A 23357-nucleotide genomic window follows, 5' to 3' on the forward strand; every position below is an offset into this window, starting at 1 on the left:
AACATGCCAGGTGATCCTTGGATAACTTTTAGGCCATCTCGCTCCCCGCCTAAATGGGGACTTAGCTTTTCATCCTTCGAATGAAAAAGCAGCCTGTTTTGGCACGCTATAGGAGGATGGAGGCCATTCCTATTCGCTCCGTGGATGTGTCACTTCTGGCACTAAGCAATCTTGCCAAACTGAATTCCTCCTCCAGAACACAACGCGCAAGGACAGAGGGGCAGGCTATTTAATCTTGGCTTCCACATCCTTGTGACAATGACCACTTTTGAGGAAAAAAAAAAAAAAGTTACCTCCAAGCAAAACGGGCCTTTCAAGTAAGTGGAGCAGTTGCTCTCCCCACCAAGTGTCAGAAACTTTTCCATGAGTCACTTAGTCTTTTGTGTCTTGTACCAAAGTCCCTATCAAAATGCAAATACCCCTGGGAAAGGTGACCTCTTTGGCCTTCCCTGGTCAACACTTTGGGAAAGGAAAAATTCTTTCAAAACGGCTGAGCAAAAAAAGAAAGGCAATCTGTTTGTGTAATAGTTGGTTTTCTGTCTCTCCCACTGGGCTGTAACCTCTAAGAGGTCTAGGACCAGGTCAATTTTGTTTATCCATCTATCTTCAGGGTCCAGGGCGTTTAGAAGACATTCAATACGCCTGCCTGCGGGGGTGGGGTGGGGTGGGGGTGGGGGAGCAGAAGGGAAGAAACAGGGGAAGGTAGGAGAAAAGGAGGGAAGTAACTCAGGACACACAGAAAAGGGTCAAAACGCCTAATTAAAATTCTCAGCAGCGTTTACCCTATTAACTAGTTAATGATCTCAAGATATTTATGGGGGCCTCCCTATGCAAGAATGGGGTCGGGGCCGGCTGGAGGGTAGGCGAAAAACAGAACCCCGATTCCTTACCTTGTCCTGGTGTGGTTCTTTGAACTTTTGCTTCCGTTCGCTTCAAGAAAAGCAACACGACAGCCAGGTCCCGGGGTGGGGGGCGGGGGGAGAAGCTTCCCTATGGGGCATTTCAGCGTTTTACTGCATGAAACGTGGTGTATTCAAATCTCTCAGCCTTTGGGAGGAAACACTCAGAACGCGAACTCCGAACTGGCCAAGATGAAAGACAAGTTTCAGGAGCACGCTGAGCTTTTTCCCAGCACCCTCCCCTGGTTCAGCGGCTTCTCAACCTTTAAGGTGCATGCGAATCACCTGGGGATCTCGCTACTTAAGCTGATTTGAGGCACTAGGTCTGGGGCGAAGTCTGAGCTGCTGCATTTTCAAGCAAGCTCCCAGGTGATGCTGATGTGCTGGCTCAAGGAGGGCCACGCTAGGAGTACACGAGGGACGCGCCACCGCCAGGTGTGCCTATGCCCAGCCTCAGCGTTCCGGATCGGTGTCCCGCGCGTCCCTGGCCTTCCGCCGGGAGGGGAGGAGCCGGGGGCGGAGCGGGAGGAGTGGCGCGGTCCCCGCGTGGGTCCTGCCGGAGATCACCTCGGCCCCTTGGAGAGGCGGCCGAGCTGCTGCGGCGGCGCAGGAGGGGGCGGGTTCGGCGAGGGCGCGGCCTCTACGAGCGGGGCGCACGACACGCATCCCCGGCGCTCGCTCGGGCCGCTCGGGAGCCTCGCGGCAGTCCGCTGCCCCACTTGGCAATCCGCTCCGTGCTCCTTCCTCGCGCCCGCCTCCTCTTGTCACCTCCCGTCTCAGCCTCCTCACTCCATCCCGGCTGCATCCACCGCCAGCCGAGAGTCTCCAAGAGCGAGAGGTGGTGCGCCGGACTGCAGGGCGCGCCCTCCGGCGGACCCCAGCTCGGCATTGGGGGGCACGGGCAGCGGCATGGACACCAAGCGCTGCTTCGCCAACCGCTTCGATGACTACCAGGGCAGCCTGCTGGCGGGCCAGTGCGAGGAGGCGGTGGCGCCCTTGGTCACGGCCACCATCGAGCGCATCCTCCAGGAGCTGCCCCCGCTCGGGGGCGGTGCCGAAGGCCGGGGGGCGGCGGCCGCGGCCAGCAGCTGCCAGGGGGGACTGTACGGCGGCGTGGCTGGGGTGGCCTACATGCTCTACCACGTCTCGCAGAGCCCGCTCTTCGCCGGGGCCCGGGAGCGCTACCTGCGCTCGGCCAAGCGCCTCATCGACGCGTGCGCCCGCGCCGAGGAGTGGGGCGAACCGGACGCCGACACCCGGGCCGCCTTCCTGCTCGGGGGCGCGGGCGTGTACGCCGTGGCCACGCTCGTGTACCACGCCCTGGGCCGGTCCGACTACGTGCAGCCGCTGGGCAAGTTCCGGGCTCTGTGCGCCGTCTGCGCGCCTGTCTCCTTCCTGGAATGCGGCTCCGACGAGCTGTTCGTGGGCCGCGCGGGCTACCTGTGCGCGGCGCTTGTGCTCAAGCAGAAACTCGCCCAGGAGGTAAGAGGCAGCCCCGGCCGCGAGGGGGCGCTCGCCGCCCGCCTGCCCCGCCACCCTGCCCGGGACTCACGGCTCCGGGAGCAGAGCCCCTGGCTGTTGTCCATCTCTCTCTGTTACTCCTTGTGTGACACTGTTGTTTCTTCAGGTTTATCTCCTGCTTTTGTCCGTATCCCGACCCCCACCCCCCCCCCACCTTTTTCAGTTTCTCAGTTGGGTTTCTGCGCCTTTGTGCTTTGTTCGCGTCTTAAGGCGAACGTGGCATCTCCCCAGACAACTCTTTGCCCGGTAGCTTTCTGGAGGCCCTTTCAAGTGAGGTGTTTTTGTTTTTAAGTCTCAAATGAAAGAGATTTACCTTCCTTTGACCCTCCTGTCAAAAGCAGACTCACCCTTGAATATTAGAATACTATAAAATAACAGAAGTTTGGGAGAGCTGGTGATGCTAGTATTGTTTCCATCATTTAGGTAAAGGTAAGTTGCTTCTGCCACCCCTGGGCCTGTGACCCAGAATAACTGCCCAGCTGTAGGTCTGATGTGCTTACTCTGTTGCTGTCTATTCAGTTCATTTCAAGGCCCTTGTAAAATGCATATCTGATGGTGGTGTCCTCTCTTAAATACATAAATGGAGACAGAATTTTGCCTACAAAATTCTGTAATCAAATGTGATTTTTTTTTTTGAAATGCGTCGTTAGGATCGTTAAGACAACAGCACACTTGACAGGGCAGGTTTGCTTAATGAATTGCTTTCCAGTGGCCCCTTGAAGTGAATTGGATTTTGCAACTATATGTGGTTTGTTTGTTTTTTTTTTTTCTTTTTCTTTTCTGGATTCACTTTGAATACAACATGTGGACCTTAGCAGAGAATGTGCCAGTTCCTGTGGAGTAGGGAAAAAAAAATCCTCCAAAGGATCATAGCAACAAGAACTGAAAGAGAGGCACTTTCATTCATAACCGAGTGGAGCCAAATATTATGCTAGGGAGGAAGTGACACATTTAACTTGGCTCTATTTGGGTGAGAGAGGCGTTTGAAGAAAAAATTAAAGGTACACAGTGTTTTAATAAAAGTGTAATTAACCTCTGCAGAGGCAGGCTTGATTTTTTTTTTTTTATTTATAGCAGGTGAGGCTAAATCAAGTGAGAAAAAAAGATCACTAAAGACTGTGCACTGTACTAGCAGGGCAGCACAGAGCTGTGTGACAAAGTTGTCTTGAAATAGTTCACTCTGCTTCTGAGTCACTGTTACCTGCTAGCAGTTTCCCGAGGGCCCTTTCAGTTGTAGAAAACCTTTTGAGAAGGCCACGGGGCTATTTACATATCATTTGCATGATATTTGCATCTGCTCCCTCAGACCTTGCCCCGTCTGGCTGTAGGCAGTTTTCAAATTCCTGATTCCCCCCCCCCCCACCCCAGCGGTTTTCCTTAAACTTCTTTCTCCGCCTTTCGTAGGATTTTCTCCAGAAGGGAATGGCAGTGTGGGAGGCCCATCAGGCCATGCAGGTGGAAACAGATCCGAAGGACTCCTGGCCCCAAGGCTGGGGGCCTCTGGGCCAGTCTGCAGTGCTGACCCACAATGACATTTATCACGACCTCTCTTGTGCTCTGCTGCCAAACCAGATCTGTCTCTTTATACTAATCAAGTTGAGGTGCTTTGGCCCCTGCTCCCAGGAGACAGAACAAGCTCTGAAGGTTTAAAAAAAAAAAAAAAAAAAAAAAAAAAACAACTCTTAACCTGAGCAAAACCAGTCTCAGTGCCTGTCTCCTCTGTGGCAGCTGGAGAAGTTCAGGCTTGAAAGGTGCAGGGTGGAGGCTAAGTATGTCCTGGCCACATGCCCTTTGAGGGGAAAATACACGTCTTGGGCACCATCCCCGCCCCCACATCCCAGCCTGCATGTGGCTTTGCGCTCGATAGATGATCCATAAACCTTGCTTCAATTGAATGCGAACTTCTGTCATTTCTCTATAAATAATCTGTCGTTATGTCCTGCCATTTGTTCCCTCCAATGTCATTTATATTCCCTTTCCTCCGACAGTGCCCTCACTTATCCCCCTAAGTCTAGCTCCTCCCCGCCCTACTTGGCACCTCTTTGCCACCTAACAAATAGCTGAATGAATGCACCACCCTTTACTGGGATTAGTGCAATATACATAGGTGCTCCGAGCTGGCTCCCCTTGCTGGGGCCATTCCACGTGCCTCTTGAGAAACCAGGCTTCTTAAAAGCGCTTGTCATTAGGTCATTACCCTGCTCCACATCCTGCCATGGCTCCCTATTACCTTTTCTTTAGTGGCTTCTCAGAGCTAAGATACTTAAAATGGCTGACAAGACCCCACGTGATCTAGCCCCTGCTTACCTGGTCTCCTTTGTGCTCCCTCTGCTTCAACCACTCCAGCCTTCTTGCTGTCTCAGGCGTTCATGGTCTCCAGGTGTTTGTACTCACTGTTCCCTCTGCTTGCAATACTCTTCCTCTAGCTATTTTTATAGCCAGCTCTCTGACCTTGTACAGGTTACCTGCTCCGTGAGGCCTTCCCTGTCCACCCTGTTTCAAACTGCCACCTGTCTCCTAGGAAGCCCCTTTCTGGCTTCATTTTACTTCTTGTATGTCTTCTTTCATTCGAATGTGAGCTCCGTAAGAGTAGAGAGTTTTTGTTTCATTGCTGTATTTGAGCATTAAGACAGTGCCTGGTACCTGTCTGGATACTCATCTTTGCTCAGTGGTGGTAGTGCAGATACTGCCTGCTCTATGGCTTGCTTTGTCACTCGGGTTTTTTTCCTATTCAGATATCCCGGATTCTGACAAGACGTTCTGGACACAAAACATGTGTTGTTAATCTAATGCCCTATTTCAGAAAAACACAAGCCCAAACTCCGTCCTAACAGTTAACATGTCTGCAAACTCAGTTAGATGAACGGAGAAGTTCCATGGGAAGCTGAGTACATTTTTTAGACAAAAGGAAGAAAGCGAGAGAGAGTGTGTATGTGTGAAAGGTATTCTTACGTCACTCAGTTTTAATAGCGTCCCGTGTATCAATATTTTCCTTTATGGCGGTGCTTTTGATGTTATGTTTTTAAAAAGCCTTTCCCACTGCCAAGGTGTCAGGAAATAGTTGTTGAATGTGTGAACAAATGAATACTCGTTTCTTACAAATCGTACCTCAAATCAAGCTTAACCAGTAAACCCGTGTGGGTTAAACGTTAACGTGATAGGCATCACCGGCAGATCTTGTTAAGCAAATACAGATTCGAATTGAGCAGGCCTGGGATTGGGCCTGAGAGTCTGCATTTCTGACAGATTTCCAGGTGAAGCTGATGCCACTGGTCCAGGGACCATGCTTTGAATAGCAAGGTGATACAGTGCTGCGTAGATTTTGGCGTTAAACCAGCCACGTCTATTAAGACAGTGTTTTGTGAAGCTTGATATATTTATTTATCAGGATGCAGTATAGAATACTGATTGCTCTCTCCAACCATGCTTCCCATACAAGGACCCACAGGAGGCATTTCCCTCAGGGCTCAGAAACAGGAAGAGTTGTGCTTCTCCTGGAAATGGATTGACATTTAAAAATTTTTAGGATAAACTGTGTTTCTCTCTTTGTGTTGGCTGCTGGGAATCACCTGGCTAGCACTATGGTCCACACAGCTTGTGGACAATACCTTATCAGCTGTATTTTTCTATGCCAAAGTCTGCCTGTTTTTATCTAGTTTTTTCCCCTGTTCCTTCATTTATCCTTTTCTGAATTTTCTTCCTTCTATTTGTTTTAGTATTTGTGTTTATAAGATTTCGAGATGAAAAAAACATGTGCATATGTAGGGAGACAGACAAAGGAAGAACCGTTCTATCTGGTTAGTAGATTTTTGGTTAATTTGGCTCTCCTAGAAATACTCAAGGGAAATAGCTTAGAGAGTTTCTTAGGCAGGTAGCCTTGAGCAGTGGAGCACGAGAGTCTTCTTATCACACTCTCACAAGTTGCGTTGGGTCTCACTTTGCTTTCCAGACTGGTGGAAAAGTAGCAGGGAAAAGGAAGTCAGAATGCTGGAGGGGTTCCTGGGGAAGCCTGAGGACCCACCATTAAAATAATGCCTTTGCCACTCGGTGACCTTGGACAAAGGATTTCACGTCTTGAAGCTTTGATTATCTCCTTTGTCAAATGGGTTAATAATAGCTTCCTCCTTTGCTTCTATTCTGTCCTTTATTCATTCGGTGAATGCCAGCTTCCTACGTGTGCCAGGCACCTTGCTCGATGCCAGGATTGAGCAGTGAACAAAGATCAATAGAGTTATGTTGTCATAAAGGCTCAGAAGGAAGTAAACAGGAAATAAGCACGGGGGGGGGGGGCAGGAGAGGGGCGAGGCGCTGCCTGGCATACATTAGCGGACAAGGATTCTCTGTGGATGTGATGCCCTAGCTTATCACTGGAGCATGAGAAGGAAGTGGCTGCTTTAAGAGCAGGCATTCCAGGCCGAGGGGACAGCAAGGACAAAGCCCCCACGAGGTGGGAAACTGCTTGGAGATTTCCAAGCAAAGGAAGGTGGTCGGCCTGGCTGGGGCAGAGTGAGCAGGGGGCCAGAGATGGGGAGGGGGGCATTTGAGGCCAGGTAGGAGCGAGCAGGTTAAAAGCAGATGCCGCCGGGCCAGAGCAAGTCCAAGTTAGGAGTTTGCATTTGTTTCCTGTTGCAAGCGGGGAATGTCGTCATCTTATTTACCTTTTAAAAAAGATGACCCCGGTTGTCTATACAGACAATGGATCGAACTGTATTAAGGATGGTCCCAAGGGGGAACTGGCTGGAGGGGGTCTACACCCCTTTCATGCCAAAGAAGACCCCGTGGTAAATGTCATAAAAACTCCAGTACCTCTTTTTAGAAGAACACTTCGAGCCACTTGGAATAAAACACCTAGGATTACGAAGGGAGCCAATTCTATTAGCATTCGGTTACCAAAACGTTTCAGAAATGGGTGCTGCCGCAGCCACGAGTGCTTCTTTATTAACACATTCGATAAGGTTTTGCAGCGGGCCGAAGGATTTCGGTACATTTGCAACAGAGATGAGGGTCGGTGATATTTCGAGAGATCTTCAACAACTGCAGTGTGACAGGACTATTTCTGGGATTTCTATAGGTGGCAAAGTCACAAGTACTACTGATGGTTCGTGGTCTGCATTCGTAATGAAAGGAAATGCCAAGTTGTTTAAATCGGATTGGAGAAAAGAGAGGTGGGAGTTTCTTTTCCCAGTCAAGGGGGACAGGTCTGGAAGTGGCTGTCATGACTCCCCCTAGATAACGTGCCTAGAATAGTGCCTTGGTACGAAGTCGTTGCTTAATGAAATGTATGGGATTCCCTTTGCGTCTGCGGACAGAAAGTCCAAAGTGATTCTGAACATCACAGAGAAAATAATACCCAATACAGGGAATCTACCTTCCTGCCGGGATTAAAGAGAGAGAGAGAAAAACCTTTTGCTAGACTGTTACCTGGGCCCTTAGCTCATTCCTAAGGCAGCTGGTTGACAGCTGTGTAAGTGGGGATGCTTTTAGCTGCGCTGCACGTAATAGAATGTCCAATGGAAAGTGATCTTGAATAATGGGAACACTTATCACCTCACTTAACAAGGAGTATAGAGCTAGGTCACTCCGGGATTGGCTCGGCAACTCAGGAAAATCATCAGAACCCAAGCCCTTTCAAACCTTTTTCTCTGCTCTTCTGAGGGTGTGAGCTGTCAATCACTCTTCAAAAGTGCAAGATGGCTGCTACCATTCCAAGCATCGTGTTCTCATAAACTGGGTCTGAGGGGTTTTTTTTCCCCCCCTTGAATTCTCTCTAATCACATGGAACATTGTATCCTTGAAGAATTTCCATTCTGCCTCATTGCCCAGCACTGGATCCCCTACGCGGCACAGGCCACTTCCGGTTTCTGGAGCGGCCAGAAAAGCTAGTATCCTTCAAGTGGCACCTGTGTCGGTGAGTGCAGATTCAGACAAGATGAAAGGAGAGGGGAATGGCTCTGGGGCAGGCACCAAAGTGTCTGCCCCTTGGCTCCCTCACCAAGGTCTGTCTCGTGACCCTCCCACTTCCCTGGCTATTGTTAATAACGCTGCAGTGAACATGAGGATGCAGTTATCTCTTCCAGATCCTGTTTTCATTTGTTTGGATAGATACCCAGAAGTGGGAATGCTGGGTCATATGGTAATTCTGTTTTTACTTTTGTGAGGAATGCCCATACTGTTTTCCATAGTTGTTGGATGGATTTACATTCCCACCAAGAGCGCACAAGCATTCTCTTTTCTCTGCATCCTCGCCAACACTTGTTTATCTCTTGCCTTTTTGATGATAGCTCTGGTGACAGGTGTGAGGTGGTACCTTGTGGTGGTTTTATTTTGCATTTCCCTGACCGTTAGTGATACTGAACACCTTTTCATCTAACTGTTGGCTATTCGTATGTCTTCTTTGTGGGGATGTCTATGCAGACCCTCTGCCCATGTTTAAATTGAGTTGTTTTGCTATTGAGCTGTAGTAAGTTCTTCATATATTATGAAATTAACCTCTTACCAGATTTCGGTTCACAAATATTTGCTCCTGTTATATAGATTGCCTTTTCTTTTTGTTAATTGTTTCTTTTGCTGTGCAGAAGCTTTTGAGTTTGACGCAGTTCCATTTACTGTTGCTTTTGCTGCTTTTGCTTCTGCTGTCAAATCCCGAAAACCATTGCCAAGACCAGTGTCCAGGAGCTTTTCCCCTATGTTTTCTTCCAGGAGTTTTGCATTTTCAGGTCTTATGCTTAAAGTCTCTAATCCATTTCAAGCTAATTTTTGTGAGTGCTATAAGATAAGGGTCCAGTTTCATTTTTCTGCATGTGATTATCCCGTTTTGTCAGTACCATTTATTTACGAGACTACCCTTTCCCCGTTGAGTAGTCTTGGCTCCCATGTCAAGTATTAGTTGACATATATGTAGGAGTTTACTTATGGGCTCTCGATTCTGTTCCATTGGTCTCTGTATCTGTTTTTTATGTCAGTACCACACTGTTTTCTCAAGATTACTTTGGCTATTCAGAGTCTTTTCTGGTTCCGTATGAATTTTTGGACTGTATTTCTATTTCTATGAAAATGCCATTAGAATTTTGATAGTGACTATATGAATCTAAAATGGCTTTGGGTAGTGTGGACATCTTAATATCTTTTTTTCTTGTTTTTTTTTTTTTCCCCCCACACTTGTGGCATGCCAGAGTTCCTGGGCCAGGGATCAAACCCACACCACAGCAGTGACAACACTGGATCCTTAAACTCTAGGCCACCAGGGCACTCCCAATAGCAATTTTTCTGATCCAGGAGCTCAAATTGTCTTTCCGTTTATTTGTCTTGAGTCTCTTTCATCAAAGTCTTCAAGATTTCAGTGTACAGATCTTACACTTCCTTGGTTAAATTTATTCTGAAGTATTGTTCTTGATGTTATTATAATGAATTTATCTTTTCAGGTAGTTTGCTAGTTTCATAGCCTATAGAAACACAACTAATTTTGGTATGTTGATATTGTAAACTGCAACTTTTATTAGTTCTAGCAGTTTTTTGGTAGCCTTAGGATTTTCTCTATATAAGATTGTGTCATCCGCAAACAGACAGTTTCGCTTCTTCCTTTCTGATCAGGATACCTTTTCTTTCTTTTTTTTTTCTTTTCTTTTTTTTTTTTTTTTGTCCATACCTCCAGCATATGGAAGATCTCAGGCCAGGGGTCAAATGCAAGTTGCAGCTGCAGCCTATGCCACAGCTGCAGTAATGCCAGGTCCTTAACTCACTGCACCACAACAGGAACTTGCCTTTTATTTCTTTTTATCCCCTTAGCGCTCTGGCTAAAACTTAAGTACTGTGTTGCATAAGAGTGAGAGTGTCTTATTCCTAATCATAGAGGAAAAGCTTTCAACCTTTCACCATTGAGTGCAATCTTAGCTGTGGGCCTGGCATAAGATATTTACTCCGTTAAGGTGTATCCCTTCCAAATCCATTTTGTTCGCTTTTTATTAGGAAAGGATATTGAACTTTGACCAGTTTTTCCTCTCTGTCTATTGAGATGATCATGATTTTTATCTTTCATTATGTTAATGTAATTGATCCCACGTTTAAAGAAAAAAATTACTTTTTAATTTACTCATTCAGTTCCTTACTAAACAGACTGTATGCTAGGCAGTGTCCTTTGTACTATGCATACATTTTTATTTTCTTTTTTTTCGGCTCTATTGAGGTATAATGGACAAAATTGTAAGATGTTTAAAGCATACATTATGGTGATCTGACATATGTATACATTGGGAAAGGATCCCCACCATATGGTTAATTAACATATCCATCAGCTCACATCTTGGCGTGTGTTGCACCACCTTTGTCTCTCAAGGATCACTCCTACTTGATGCTTGTGTATGATCCTGTTACTATGCCCTTGAACTCAGTTTGCTAGTATTTTATTAAGAATTTTTATATCTATATTGATCAGGAGTATTAGCCTGTGGGTTTCTTTTCTTGTACAGTCTGTGTCTGGCTTCGGTATGAGGATAATGCTGGCCTCATGAATCGAGGCTGGAAGTGTTCTCTCCCTCTTCAATTTTTGGGAAGGGTTTTAGAAGGATTGACATTACTTTTTCTTTAAATATTTGGTCATATTCACTAGGGAAACCATCTGGTCCTGGACTTTTCTTTGTTGGGGAGGTTTTGGTTACTTATTCAGTACCCTTACTCAATATTGGTCTGTTTAGACTTGTCCTTTTCAGGATTTGGTCTTGGTAAGTTGTATGTTTCTAGAAATCTATCCATTTATTCTAGGTCATCCGGTTTGTTGGAATATAATTGTTCATAGTAGTCTCTTATGGTATTTTGTATTTCTGTAGTATCAGTTTCAATATTTCCTCTTGAATTTTTGATTTTTGAATCTTCTCTCTTTTTGTCTTAATTTCATTGATTCTTTTCTGCTCCTATTCTCCATTTCATTTATTTTGGCTCCAGTGTTTGTTTATAATTTCTTTACTTCTGCTAACTTGGAGTTTTTTTCTTTTTTCCAGTTCCTGGAGGTGTAAATGTTAGGTTGTTTGAGAGTTTTTTCCCCCTTATTTTTCTTAAAAATTATTTTGTCGTACTCACAAGAGTAAACACAATTAGAGGATACATAAAGATATATAGCCATACTTCAATATGTTCTGCGTTCAGTTCCAAACTACTGCATAAATCAAATATCTCAATAAAGTGAGTCACATGATTTTTTTGGTTTCCCAATGCACGTAAGTTATGTTTATACTTATACTGTAGCCTGTAAAGTGTGTAATAGCATTATGTCTACAAGAATGTACACACTGGAGTTCCCATCATGGCTCAGCAGAAACGAATGTGACTTGCATCCATGAGGACCCAGGTTTGATCCCAGGCCTTGCTCAGTGGGTTAAGGATCCAGCGTTGCTGTGAGCTGTGGTGTAGGTCGCAGATGTGGCTTGGATCCCATGTTGCTGCGGTGTAGGCCAGCAGTTAGAGCTCTGATTTGACCTCTAGCCTGGGAACCTCCATATGCCATGGGTGCGGCCCTAAAGAGAGGAAGAAATAGAAATTAAAAAGAAATATTCTGGTTATATAAAATATCTGTATTTTTATCCATTTACATGTCATTTTAGTGTGTATATATATTCTACAGCTTATTTTCTTATGTGTCTTGTGCATCTTTGCACATTACTGCATGGAGTACTCATTTTTTATACTGGTTTGATTCGATGGGTATACCATAATTTAACCATTACCGATGGACATAAAGTTCATTCAAGTTTTTTTTTTGTTTGTTTTGTTTTATTGATTTTTTTATTACTCAAATGAATGTATCCCATCTGTAGTTGTATAATGATCATCACAATCTGATTTCACAGGATTCCCATCCCATAGCCCAGGCACATCCCCCCACCCCCCTAACTGTCTCCTCCGGAGACCCTAAGTTTTTCAATGTCTGTGAGTCAGCATCTGTGCTGCAAAAAAGTTCCGTCTCTCCTTTTTTCAGATTCCACATGTCAGTGAAAGCATTTGGTGTTGGTGTCTCATTGTATGGCTGACTTCACGATTCAAATTTGGTTTTGCTATCAAAATCAATGCCATTGGAGTTCCCGTCATGGTGCAGTGGTTAATGAATCCAACTAGGAACCATGAGGTTGCGGGTTCGGTCCCTGCCCTTGCTCAGTGGGTTGACGATCCGGCGTTGCCGTGAGCTGTGGTGTAGGTTGCAGACACGGCTCGGATCCCATGTTGCTGTGGCTCTGGTGTAGGCTGGGGGCTACAGCTCCGATTCAACCCCTAGCCTGGGAACCTCCATATGCCGTGGGAGCAGCCCAAAGAAATAGCAAAAAGACAAAAAAAAAAAATCAATGCCATAAAGCATACACACTAATATATATAACATGCATATATACATACACAACATTTGCATGTAATATGTACATACATACACATCTTTCTGTATGTGTATCTCTGTCTTCTTTTCCAAGTATGTGTGTAGGGCAAAATTTTAAAACCCAATTTCGGAGTCAAGGTTTATAGATATTTTTCACTTGATAAAGAGGATCGAACTGCTTTCTCAAAATGTTCCATCCCTTTCCATTGCCAAGCGTTTGGGTGTGCCTGTATTCCCACATTATTTTCAATACTCGGTTTCAGCAGACTTTTTAATAGATGACAAACTGATGGGTAAAAAATGAGGGTGAAGATGGCTAGGATAGAAAATGCATCCTCTTACTGTTCCATTCAGCCCTCCCTGAACAAAATGCATATGGAAGATTTCACTCCGTCTGAATTTGAGTGGTGCCTGTTTTATAAGCAGCTGTGTGTTGTGCATTGCATAAGTAAACCCTGCAGATGGGCTGGAAATGACAGCAGGTTGGGGAAGTGGGATTTTTGTATGCTGAGTCCAGTTCCTCATTGCCTGATTATAGACCTCTCAGGAATTGGGGCACTTCTATACGCTGCAGCTTAGATCCTTTGTTGCTCGTGACCCAGAACCCTGCGATGGCTAGAAAGACATATGGACTAGTACTGCTTGAACACTTATTGTGACACTGTTGTAAGCACTTGACGTATATGATGTCATTTAATACGTAGGACCTAGGTACTATGATGCCATCCTCCCCAGGGAAGGAACCAAGGCACAGAGAGGGTGTGGAATTTATTCCAGGTTCCACAGCTAGTCTTTGGCAGAGGCGGGTGAGGTCCTTCCGCTATAGGCTGGCCACCAAATCTGGGCTTTTGGCGAGCGCTCTTCACCCTTCAACATGCGTGCAGACCTCCTGCGGAAGCTTGTTGATAATCAGGTTTGGATTCAGCAGGTCTGGGGTGAGGCTGAAGGTACTGAACCTCGGGCAGTTTCCCAGGTGATGCTGCTTCTGGTTCATTGAGCAGATTTGAGTAAAAAGCTCAACATCACTATTTTTTGTTTCAGTTTTATGGAAATGGCCTCTCAACACATTTGACTGAGCCCTCCCCCTCCCCAGACTTCATGATTTTCATCACTTGTCCTTTGTCCTGATAGTGATTTCTTCCCCAAGTGCCGGGATATCAACCCCTCAATTCCTAGTTGATGCTGAAGGAGAGGTTCACACTGCCTGGCACATCTTCTTTCAGGTTTAAGAACTCTAACATCTGAGTGAGGGTTCCTGTCGTGGCGCAGTGGTTAACGAATCTGACGAGGAACCGTGAGGTTGCAGGTTCAATCCCTGGCCTTGCTCATCGGGTTAATGATCTGGCATCCCTGTGAGCTGTGGTGTAGGTCGCAGACGCGGCTCGGATCCCGTGCTGCTGTGGGTCTGGTGTAGGACGGTGGCTACAGCTCTGAATTGACCCCTAGTCTGGGGACCTCCATATGCCTCGGGAGCCGCCCAAGAAATGGCAAAAAGACAAACAAAAACCCATCTGAGTGAATGCATAGATGTCTTTTTTCTGATAAATGTAATTTTGCACTATATACACAAGGGCTTTTTTTTTTTTTTAGAATTTCTTTAAAGGCCCAAATAGACCACACATTGCAGCAGTTTTAAATGATTTCATAAAAATAAAACCATTGCCAGGTGAGACTGAAAACATTTTGATGCTTATGGAACCTTCCCCTATTTAGAATCATTCAATTAAACGTACCTGTGTGAAAAGGTACGTAGAGCTGCCCCAACTCTAACTTGAAGATGCTTAGATGTTTTTTTCTTTGTTTTTTTTCCTGATATAATGATTTAGCACTGATAACAATCCAGATTTCCTTAGAGAACTTGCGTATACCTTTTAATTAATCTATTAATATATGTTCCACTGAAAGCTAAACTGATTATTCATATTGTAATTATTTGGAGAAATCATGGTTCATAATTTTCTTATTACTGAACAAGTTGTTGGGGGAATATGCATAGCAAAAAACCTTTTAAATGTCCTGAATTATTTCTTTTGCCAGTAACTTGACCTCCCAGTGTTCCGTAAGAAGGTGGTTTTCGTGGTTTTCATGGAATTTCATTATAGTTATTGACTTCTGAATGTGAAAATGATAGATCGTATTAATTTCTTGTTAAATCGGCTAATTTTCTTTTTGCTAGTTAATGAGAAATATTTGTCACTCGACTGGCACCTACACTGTACACAATACACAATGGATTTCCTCCATGTGGCAAGGGGTCCTTTCATATCCCCACGTGGTGATCGGCTCTTGGTAAACCAGCCAACAGTTCATGATGCATCCAAATAGGTGTTTCTCTTCATTATTCACTCATCTGATTGATCTCTGACCTACATTCACTAATTAAGTACAATGCCTTAGATGTAGAATGTTCAGTTTGTCTCAAAGAAAAACAGGTTGTTCTTACGTATTATTTATATATATCTAAATACCTCTTATCTTAATTATTTTCTTTTTGGATTTTGTTACTAAGGAAACTTACCCAGGTTAACAGACTCATTATTCTTGGGGTGCTAGCCACTTGGACAAATGGAAGTTTCAAGAAGTCATTTGATCCATTCTTTCTTTGAGCAAGCTGAACAAAGAAGTGTTTTGTCTAAGATCACATTTCCTTTTCTGAATAGCTTTACCCGTTCAACAACCCAGACAGATGAATGCCTTTGACACATTAACGTGTGAGCGTTGCTACCTGGGCCATGAAGAAGCTGTTTCCCAGATGAGAGGCAGTCTTAGAGACATCAAGGGTGAGAACATCATCTAAATGAGAGGTGGCAAAGCAAATATTGGTCATAGCATTATGTGCAGTTAGCTGTTACTGTGCCCATCTACCGGTTCCATTGCTTTGCATGGAATGGATTCCCGTGCTCAGTCGTGTATTGAAGTCTGGTGACCATGGCAACCGAAGCATCACCAGTCTCAAAGCAAGTACTATGGGGACCAGCTGAATCTCCACTCATAGAGTGACTTTAGGAGGGAGCCATGTTCCTAACAGACTTGACAGCTCTCTGAGGCTGAAGAGATCCAGTGTTCAACCACAAAGGAAGTATTGCTCTGCTGCACATTTCGGTAACATAATTTTGTTATTTGAAATGTGTTCTTTCCTTGCAAGGCAAAGAGAATCGCACGTGCATCACCAGTTGCCACTGTTGAAATAGAGTCTCAGTGAAGGCATTGAAAGATCATGGTTAAGAACAGGGCTTTCAGAGTCAGATAGCCCTGGGACTGAATCGTGACGCCACCACAGTAGCTGGTTGACCTTAGCCAGGCTATTGAGCATCTCGGAGGCTTAATTTCGTCATCTGCAAAATGTAACGCAAGCAATACCCGCCTCATGGGTGTGTTAGAAATATCCACTGAGAATGGACATAGAACGTGCTTAGCAGAGGGTCTGCTAGGCACAGAGTAAAGACTCTCTGCATAAGGCAGCCTTTGTCTTATTAGTATTTTGTGTGTTATTGTCATTAATGTGAAATGAGACCCTGTTGACTAAATAATACAGGTGTTTTTTGGTCATTCAGCTAGTCTCATATTCCCCGTGGTGGTGTTCAGAGCTGCTGTGCCCCTCATCACAACAGCAAAGCTTCGAGGTCTTCACACAGGCCAGGAAGGGCTGGAGGGAAATACTCTCTGCTCTGCCAGGCAGGAGATGAAGCTGAGCAGCTCAGAGAGAGTATGTGTCAAAGTAAATTGAATGGCTGGTCATCAGCCCTGAAACACAAACCTGAGCAAGTCCCCCCTCGGCACTTTGCCACCTCCAGGAAAAGAATGTTCTTTTCTCATTTTCAAGTTTCAGGCTCTCTGCAGACTTAATCTAGGAATTGGCTTTCCTGTGTTTGATTTGTACTCCTCAGAGTAAATCACCTAAGTGGCTTTATCGGCAGTAAATTGCTATGCAGGTGATGTTGGAATGTTTGGGTTTTTTTGTTTTTGTTGTTGCTCTTTTCCCCCAGAATCTGAGTGGTAGATTCAAGGAGCTCTTTCTCACTCTTCAGTCCTCTTCTTTGCTTCTAAAGATCATTTGCTTTGCTTGCATGGCACTGATTCAGAATTCCAGATGAATTTCAGTGGTTATGTCTTTGACTAAGCAACGACCTCAAATGAGTTTTCCTCAGCAAATGTTCCAGCCCAAGGATAGTCAGTAGGAAAGGATTAATACAATTAAAGATTCTGTCAAGGGTTGCTTCAGCTTCTGGGCCCAGAAATTATGTTTTTCTTACATCCATGCACGTTTCTGTTTGCATTTCAAAGCTGTGTCATATAGACTCCCTGTCTCCTTTATAAACTTAAATCTACAGTTTACTCTGTAGCTCCTTTTCATATTCTTTTGTGACATGATGATTTTAATAACTACAGCTCTCTAATAATTAAAGTATCATTATGACTCCTTCTTATCCCTAATCATTGAGTCATTATGTGTATTCATTAGTTCTGCTTAGAATCTTCAATACAACACTAACGGGCTCTAGGTCCGGGCCCTTCATCTCCATCCAGGTCTCTTATATTTTCCTCTGATCTGTGGCCTCAGCTCAGTGCTTGTCACAGTTGAGTGGGTATTAGAATCCCCTGGAGCACTTGTTTCATCCCCAGTTTCTGATGCAGTAGGTCTGGAGTCGGGCCTAAGACTCGGCAGTATTGACAGTTTCCCAGTGAGGCTACTGCTCATCTGGAGATGACATTTTTGGAACCACTGCCTTAGACTATACCCTTGACCTTGACCAAACATCTCTGAAATGTGGAACTTGGGTGAAGGCATAGGGTGGTAGTACCACAAACCTACCACCACCACCAGAAAAGAACTCAAAGGATAGGACTTCCTATATGACAAGCACTGTGACTAACGTATTATATTCATTTCTGGGGAAGAAATTGGGACTTAGGTTTAGTAACTTGCCTGTCATCACACAGCTGGTCAAGTAGTTGAACCCACATTTGTCTGACTGTAGAGCTTCTTACTTTCTCAAGATTTAAGTCAGGTAAGACTTAAAAAGTTTTTCCTACTGAAGTCCACACCGCCAAGAGGAGAGTGGGTTGTACCCCCAACACATGTGAAAGGATAGCTTGAACTCAACTCCTGGAACCTCAGGGGGTTTCTGAACCTGAGCCTAAAATTGAACAAAAATGGCAATACAGGAGTTCCTGTCGTGGCGCAGTGGAAACGAGTCCAACTAGGAACCATGAGGTTGTTCCATCCCTGGCCTCGCTCAACGGGTTAAGGACCTGGTGAGCTGTGGTGTAGGTCGCAGAGGAGGCTCGGATCTGACATTACTGCAGCTGTGGTGTAGGCCAGCCGCCGTAGCTCCGATTAGACCCCTAGCCTGGGAACCTCCCTATGTCGAGGGTGTGGCCCTAAAAAAAAAAAAAAAAAAAGACAAATAAATATAAAAGATTTTTTTAAACATCGGCAGTGCAGGAGAATGCTCTCCATTGGTTGCACAGTTCCGGAAGCTTGTGAGTTTCAGCTTCAACTTTGTCAGTTACAAGTTTGATCGAGTGGCCAGGCTCCCAGATCCTTTCCCAAGCCCGAGCCACTCGATGATAGTCTCAGGCCGGGTTCTCCCCATGCCGCCTCTGAGATTGGACATGCTTCCTTAAGGAAGAGTTCTCAGGAGAAACCAAGGTGCCAGAGGGGGACACAGTGTAGGGTAGGAAGCCAAGCAAAGGTGTGATTTTAGGCTAAGTCCCAGCTTCCGTCTCATCCTGTAGGGCAGCTCGGGAGTGTAAATTACACCTCTGAGTTTGTCCTCACTGGAGGCAGCTTTCCCTCCAGTGACTCGCCAGAGCTAGGTGGGGCTGTAACCTTCTGGGTAGGTGCAGCCCCGTTGTCCTGCTGCCAGAGTGGCTCCTCACCCCAAGAGCAGGACTCGGAAGAAGGCTGCAGGTGAGAGTGGTCAGAAGCAAAGCACATGGACACTGGAGGGTGGATCCATAGAATCAAAAGGAAGGATCTGAGGGGATCTGATAGGGACACCCACGGTTTCCATACATGGGCCCTCCAGACCTTCGGAGAAGCCTTGAAATGCATTGACTTAATAAACTGAATTAAAGAAGCACTGGGCTTTAAGGCTCAAGACACAGTCAAGAGCAGAGATGAGGTGCTTCACTGAAAACGGCGGTATTACATCCCGAGTGATAAGACGTGCGCCTTACCCCCCACCCCTAGCCCCCACCTCGCCCACACACATCCCTAGCCTCTGCCTCAGCTCCCAAAACACTGGCGGACACACTCATCCATCAAGTGGCAGATCGAAGGAGGGTCTGCGGTTGTCAGCTTCAACAGAAAAGAACCACAGATACTAACTTTTATAGGCGTGTTCCCTCCCAATGCAGTTACACTGCCTCGTTTGTTACCCTACAGCAAATCCCACCAGTTGGCTAACCCTCTTCCACAGCCAGAATTCCCAAGGAGCTTTTGAAGTGGAGACTCTTAAATAGGAACTGTCAGTCAAACGACATTTCAGGAAGGCATCTGACGTGAAAGACAGCGATCATAACAAAATAAATAGGAAAACCCAAATTTGGAGCATATAGTTAATACGGGGAGCAAAAGAAACCGCCCTAAGTGCTTAGGAAGGCAATCACAGTATGAAGTAAAAGCAGGGTGTTATTGAAGCGATATTCAGAAGAAGAAACTCTTAGAAACTAAAAATGATAGAAATAAAAGTAATTCAGGAGGATTGGAATATTAAGTTGAGGAAATGCGCCCGAAAGTTCAACCAAAAGATAATGAGGTTGCTGATGAGAGATAAGACCAATTAGCGAAAGCTGGTCGGTGTGGTGGTCGGTGTGGTGGTCGGTCGCAATGAACGAGGACAAGATAAATGAAAGGGAAACACTGTAAAAAAAAGAACTGGAGTTCCCGTCGTGGCGCAGTGGTTAACGAATCCGACTAGGAACCATGAGGTTGCGGGTTCGGTCCCTGCCCTTGCTCAGTGGGTTAACGATCCGGCGTTGCCGTGAGCTGTGGTGTAGGTTGCAGACGCGGCTCGGATCCCGCGTTGCTGTGGCTCTGGCGTAGGCCGGTGGCTACGGCTCCGATTCAACCCCTAGCCTGGGAACCTCCATATGCCGCGGGAGCGGCCCAAGAAATAGCAACAACAACAACAACAAAAGACAAAAGACAAAAAAAAAAAAAAAAAAAAAAAGAACTATCTTTCACATGTGAAGAAATGAGTTGCTAGATTTAAGGGATCCACCAGCATGTTGGATGGAGAAAGACTAAAGAAGAGATTCTGAAGGCTTCTAAGAAGAAAACACTGGTTCCATAAAAGGATTTACACTGGACTTTGAATGGCAACTTAAGAAGCTGCAAACAGGAGTTCCCTTCAGCCGATTAAGAATTGGCCAATACCTATGGTTCAATCCCTGGCCCAGCTCAGTAGGCTCAGGATATGGCATTGCCACAAGCTGTGGCATAGGTGGCAGACACGGCTCGAATCTGGCGTGTCTGTTGCTCTGGTGTAGGCAGCAGCTGCAGCTCCGATTTGACCTCTGGCCTGGGAATCTACATATGCCACAGGACCTAAAAAGGAAAAAAAAAAAAAAAAGCAAAATAATGGAGCAAGCCCTCCAAAATCCAGACAGAAAATTATTAACTAGACTTCCATAGCAGCCAAATTTATCAAATGTGGGAGTGTGGGAGTGGAAGGAAAATCTTTGCAAGTCCTCAAATTTTTTTAAATAGTTTTTTCTTGCAAAAGCGTAAGACAGGAGTTCCCTTGGTGGCTCAGTGGTTAACAGACCCAACTAGGATCCATGAGGATGCAAGTTCCATCCCTGGCCTCAATGAGTGGGGTTAAGGATCCGGCGTTGCCGTGAGCTGTGGTGTCAGTTGAAGACGTGGCTCGGATCCTGCATTGCTGCAGTGGTGGCCTAGGCCAGCAGCTGCAGCTCCAATCGGATCCCTGGCCTGGGAATTTAAATATGCCATGAGTGCGGCCCTTAAAAAAAAAAAAAAAAAAAAAAAAAAGCATAAGATAGAGGTGATCTAGCCTCACAGAACATGTTAAAAAAAACTAGGGTCCAGATGCTCCAAATGAACCAGCCACCATCTGCAACATTGCAACAGCTGGTAAAACATTTTTGAGGGAAGTCCACTGCAATGGGAGAATGAACCAAGAAATAGGAAAATATGCGCTCTCCAAACCTGGAGCTCCAGTGCATGTGGAATCAGAAAACTTGCAGGGTGACAGTAAAGGGTAGCCCAGGATGACAGTGGGTATCAGGCCTCCAAGGTCTCTGGTAAGTACTCAAGCAGAGCTCCAGCTGGGCTGTGGCTAAGAGGGGAAAAAAAAAGTGAAAGCCTTACCTGATGGGTTTGGCTGTACCTAGGGGAGTTTTTTTGCAAGTCTGTCCAAAAGTTTGGGCATGAATTTGGCAGAGACAAATAGAAAATCACACAATATAAAAAGAAAAGGAGGCGTTCCCATCGTGGCTCAATGATTAACGAATCCGACTAGAAACCATGAGGTTGCAGGTTCGATCCCTGGCCTCACTCAGTGGGTTAAGGATCCGGCACTGTCGTGGGCTGTGGGGTAGGTCAAAGAGGCGGCTCGGATCCTGTGTTGCTGTGGCTGGGGTGTAGGCCCACAGCAACAGCTCCGATTCGACCCCTAGCCTGGGAACCTCCATAAGCCACGGGAGCAGCCCTAGAAAAGGCAAAAAGACCAAAAAAAAGGAAAAAGAAAAAAATGATTAACTTGTTGGGTGAGTAGAGGGAGAGAGGGAATGGTAATCATTGCACATGGTTTTGCTGAATGAATATTGATTTAACCTAATATTTTCATAAAAAAAAGTGATACAACTATTTGGGGTGTTGGGGAAAGGATATGTATGTGTGGAGAGATTATAAGAGAGCTAAATCTTCATCCTCTAATTCAGACATTAATAGATAACACCTAAAATGGAAAAGTCAAGCAATAGATGTACCACCAGCATGCCCTTTTGAAATATGCAGATAAGTAGGAAAAAAATGCGGCAAAAATGTTTTCAGTTTTTGCCTTAGAGTCAGAATGGATGGAGTGAGGTGGGCCAAGAGCCTAATATTATTTTAAGAAACTCTTCACTTTTAATATTATTTTAAGGAACTCTTCACTTTTTAACTTATGCACATGGATTTCGTTGAGAAGTAGAAATATCAAGAAAATAACTTTTCTTCATGGCACCTGTGTTTTTTAGCTGTGATTTCTCCATATTCAGTTCTCCACATGTATCTTATTCCTGTGCAATGGTTTTAAAAATGTTCTTAGAGAACATCTGTGGAATGTTAGCTAGTACGAAATTTCATCAACAATTATTTCCTCATCAAAAACATGGCTTGATGGAGTTCCTGTTGTGGCTCAGCGGGTTGAGGACCTGATATTGTCTCTGTGAGGATGCAGATTCCATCCCTGGCCTCACTCAGTGGGTTAAGGATCCAACATTGCCACAAGCTTCAGTGTAGGTCATAGATATGGCTTGGATCTCGTGTGGCTGTGGCTGTGGCATAGGCCCCAGCTGCAGCTCTGATTTGACCCCTGGCCCAGGGAACTTCATATGCTACAGGTACAGCCATAAAATATATATATATATATATATGTATGACTTGATAGGAGTTCACTTGTGGCACAATGAGTTAAGGACCTGGTATTGTCGCTGTAGTGGCTTGGGTTGCTGCTGTGGCAGCGGTTCAGTTCCTAGCCCAGGAACTTGCTCACGCCGCAAGCATGGCTGAAAAAAAAATATGGCTTGGAGTTCCCAGTGTGGCTCAGCGGTAACAAACCCGACTACTATCCATGAGGACGTGGGTGCAGTCCCTGCCCTCGCTCAGTGGGTTAAGGATCCGGCATTGCCATGAGCTGCAGTGTAGGTTGCAAATGTGTCTCAGATCCTGCATTGCTGTTGCTGTGGCTTAGACTGAAAGTGGAAGCTCCAATTGGACCCCTAGCCTGGGAACTTCCATATACTGCTGGCGCAGCCCTAAAAAGACAAAAAAAAAAAAAAAAAAAAAAAAAAAAAAAGCTTGATATATTCCCTATATCCTTATAAGTAATACTAAATTAGGATTTAATGATGACATTTTATTTGAATGGTTGAATAGCTCTGTGTCAATTAAAATCTTCCTATGGTTTAATTTAAATAGTTGTGCCTTCCTTAATGAAGTAGTGAGTAAAATACCAGGGATCAGAGCTATATTAAGCTTCTACCCGGGAAGGAGGAGGAGAGAGCCCAGTTAAAATAAGTAAAAGTGGAAAGATAGATGGTTGGAATACAATGAAGTCTGGTTGAACCACTTATGGAAAGCAGAATAAGAATTTTTTTTTTCGTGGTAATGGCTCTAAGCTTCTCCAAGTTTCTAAAATGCTTCCAAGTCATTGCAACCAGTGGTAACTAATAATTATATGGAACATTAAGTTGGCTAAGTACTTTTTACATAAACTATCCCATTTAATTCTCACAATATCTCTTCAAGTTAGACATTCTTATTACTACCATTTTCAGATTAGAAAATAGAAAACATTGCAGAGAGTGACTTTCCCTAGGATGTAGGCTTGATAAGTAGGATCATGACA

General features: G+C 45.1%; 1 protein-coding gene across 1 annotated transcript in view; it reads left to right on the top strand.

Moving 5' to 3' along the window:
- The window catches only part of LANCL3 (LanC like 3), a 116776-nt gene continuing 94315 nt past the window's right edge, over positions 897-23357 (top strand). The window contains exon 1 of the mRNA XM_021080614.1: positions 897-2381. Coding sequence (XP_020936273.1) covers positions 1272-2381 — 1110 coding nt within the window. The 5' untranslated portion in view covers positions 897-1271. The remainder of the gene's footprint in view (positions 2382-23357) is intronic.

This window comes from Sus scrofa, chromosome X (assembly GCF_000003025.6).
Source record: "Sus scrofa isolate TJ Tabasco breed Duroc chromosome X, Sscrofa11.1, whole genome shotgun sequence".
NCBI lineage: Eukaryota > Metazoa > Chordata > Mammalia > Artiodactyla > Suidae > Sus > Sus scrofa.